The sequence below is a fragment of the Myxocyprinus asiaticus genome, chromosome 50 (assembly GCF_019703515.2).
Source record: "Myxocyprinus asiaticus isolate MX2 ecotype Aquarium Trade chromosome 50, UBuf_Myxa_2, whole genome shotgun sequence".
Lineage (NCBI taxonomy): Eukaryota > Metazoa > Chordata > Actinopteri > Cypriniformes > Catostomidae > Myxocyprinus > Myxocyprinus asiaticus.
The window spans coordinates 24,703,026-24,706,307 of NC_059393.1; the positions used below are offsets into that span (position 1 = coordinate 24,703,026).

General features: G+C 43.9%; 1 protein-coding gene across 1 annotated transcript; it reads right to left on the reverse strand.

Annotated features, from left to right (window-relative positions):
- LOC127438924 (uncharacterized) lies at nucleotides 1-468 on the reverse strand. Its single transcript, XM_051694829.1, has one exon. The coding sequence runs from the start codon at nucleotides 466-468 to the stop codon at nucleotides 1-3; it is 468 nt and encodes a 155-aa protein (XP_051550789.1).
- Nucleotides 469-3,282: the final 2,814 nt, after the last annotated feature.

Below are 3,282 nucleotides of genomic sequence, written 5' to 3' on the forward strand. Positions count from 1 at the left end.
TCAGGAGGCCAGGGAGGAGCCTGCCAGAAGGGAGTGGGGTCCAGTGGTTTCGGAGGCGGCTCCAGGAAGGTAGAGGGATCTGGCGGTTTGGAAGGTGGCTCCAGGAACTGGTGGAGGATCAGGACACCAGGATAGAACTAGCAGGGGGTCAGGGGGTGGAGCCGAATGTGGAGCGGGCGGGGCCACATGAGGAGCAGCGACTTGAGACTCAGGAGGAGGAGCCGGAGGTGGAGCAGGCAGAGCAGGGATTTGCGTTTCAGGAGGAGGAGCCAGAGGTGGAGCGGGCGGAGCTGCAGGAGGTTTAAGGAAATAAGTCTCTGGAGGCGGAGCCGCAGGGGGTGAAGCAGTAGGTGGCTCAGGAGAAGGCCCTGAAGGAGGCGGCGTGGGTGGAGCCACAGCAGGCTCAGGGAAGTGAGTCGCTGGAGGAAGAGCCAGAGGGGTTGGAGAAGTAAGCGGCTCAAGAGACATTGAGGGAGGAGTATCAGAAGAAGCGGTCGGAGCCGCTGGAGAAGGAGTCTCTGGGAGAGCGGGCAGAGTTGTGGAAGGCTCTCTCAGAGGGAAGAGTCATGGAAGGCTCGCTAGGAGGGCAGAGTCATGGAAGTCTCGGAGGGCAGAGTCGCCGTTGTCAGGAGCACTGGGAGCGACTGGGAAATGACCTCTGTAGTTTTAAACATGGGCAGTGACAGGGAAATGACCTCTGTGGTCGTAAATATGGGCAGTGACAGGGAAACGACCTCTGTGGTTGTAAACAAGGGCAGTGACAAGGGAAAGGTATCCGTGGCCTTGGGCACTGGCAGTGACAGGGAAGCGACCTCTGTGGCCGTAAGTGCAGGCAGTGACCGGGGAACGACCTTGTTGACCATGGCAGGCGTGGGCGTTGGCTCGTTGACCATGGCAGGCGTGGGTGTTGGCTTGTTGACCATGGCAGGCGTGGGCGTTGGCTTGTAGAACCCCTCCAAGTGAACTGCAGCATCGTAGGACCACATTGGTAGCACGAAGACCTCCCAAAAGTGGGTGAAGGCATCAAAGGATTGAGTTACTTGAGTTACTCGCCACCAGATCGCGGACCCCCACTTCAAGGCATCTCCGGTCAAACTGGATCATTGCTCGCTCGGTGGGAAAACTGTGTGGAGAACCCTGGAACAGGAGAAGACATTGAAGGAGGAATCCATGGCACTCCTCGGCAGAACCAGAAAAGTCTGAGTGGCCAGTGGATTGCGAGGAAGTTGAACCAGAGGATCAGGAGAGGAGTTAACAGAGTAGGCTGCTGTAGTTCTGGTAGCACTGACCAATAATGGAGAGGTGATAACAGGAACTCTCACTATGGGATCCAGTGCATGTTGAATCCGACAAACGACAACCCCAAAAGGCTGCATCTCCATAGCAAGTGAACACTGAAGTAGAAAGCCATTGCAAACCTTTAATTGAAACTTTATTGAAATAACAGGTAAGAGAACAGGTGAGAGAAATGATAAATGGACTTAGTAATGTAGTAATGTAATTCAGAGTAATGTAGTTCATAGCTTGTAGAAGGATGATACTCAGGGTTGGGAGGGTTACTTTTGAAATGTATTCCACTACAGATTACAGAATACATGCTGTAAAATGTAATTTGTAACATATTCCATTAGATTACTCAAGGTCAGTAACGTATTCTAAATAATTTGGATTACTTCTAGATTTTTTCACTTGTTTTGACTAAAAAAAAACTCTGCAGGTACAGTAAGACAAAATACACATGTTAAAAATACATTCTCTGAAAAACCTAAATATCTTATGCAGTGTTGTTTCTAAAACAAGATAAATCAAATTGAGCTTGTTTTAAGGATTTTTAGATATTTTTACAGGAAAACAATACAAAAATGATTATCAAGAATACGATTTTTGCCCTAACATCAAAGGTCTTCCTAGAAAAAAAGAAATTATGATCCAATGTGAATTTTCTTGATAAAAAAATATGATCGTGCCTGGTAACGTGCATGTAAAATGGCTAGAAATAGCATTTTTGCTTAGCGTAAAGCTGACAATTTACACAAGGTTTATTTCTATTTCTTCTGCTCCAGACTTACTTCTTACTTACTGTCTGCTCGTAAGAATGTAACACATCATAAGAAAGTGTTTCACCGCTGTTCAAATGCTCTTTGGATTGCATAATTTATATGTATAAATGTTTTCCATCTGAAAGGATTAAATATTAAATGAAACAAATGACAAAGTAAAATTAAAATGCAAAGTAATCTCTTCAGTAATCAAAATACTTTTTAAATGTAACTGTATTCTAATTACCAATGATTTAAATTGTAACTGTAGTGGAATACAGTTACTTATATTTTGTATTTTAAATACGTAATCCAGATACATGTATTCCATTACTCCCCAAAACTGCTTATTAATCCTTCAAATCAACAATCATCAAAGATAACTATCAATTATCAAAATCAATAGAATATTAATTATTATCAAAGGCAATTATTAATTATTAAAATCAATAGAACATTGATTAGAATCAATATTAGCTTATTAATCCTCCAAATCAACAATTATATTGCCAGGGCACCACCCTGGAATCAGGGACTAATAACCAGACAGTATAACAGTCTCAATATAGGAATGTTCTCTTAGGAAAGTCAACATCCAGAGAACATCAACATTCAAAATGTAAACAATGAAGGCTTGAATCCGAGCACTGACATCCCCTGCCAGCCCTTGACACAGGTGCATGCAGAACAATACCAAAACACTTCTCTTTAAAGTATAACAAAGTTTATTGATGCAGTAATATCAATTAATAATAAAAAAATGCAGTCGATAAACTTCCGACTTCCAACTTCCAACTACAAAGTACACAGTAACATGATTAGATATGGTAACAAATAAGCCTATAATACATGAGAGGAAGGTATGTGTGTGTGTGAATGGGTGTGTGTGTGTGTGTGTGTGTGCGTGTGTGTAAGGAGAGAAGGAGTGCACAAAATGGCAGGTGTGGCTCTCGTGGAGAGTGCGTCTTGCGAGGTTTCCAGCCAGAGAATGTGGCGGCGATTGTGGGCGGAGAGACTGGTTAATGGCATCTGCCCAGTTAACGCGTGTCTCTGCTGGTACGATAACTTAGTGACAGAACTGGGCTCTATCACAAAGTTATCTGTTCACCAAATGTATATGCGGGTATGTGTGAGGTTAGTACAAGAGAGAGAAAACAGAGTGACGGCAATGAAGCCAGTTTTAGCGATCATGGGAGAGAAGGCAACCGTTAGTTTTATCACTCAGAGATGCGGTGAAAGGCTC

Coding starts and splice junctions, on each gene's coding strand:
- LOC127438924 (XM_051694829.1), bottom strand. CDS start 468: ATGTCTCTTGAGCCGCTTACTTCTCCAACCCCTCTGGCTCTTCCTCCA.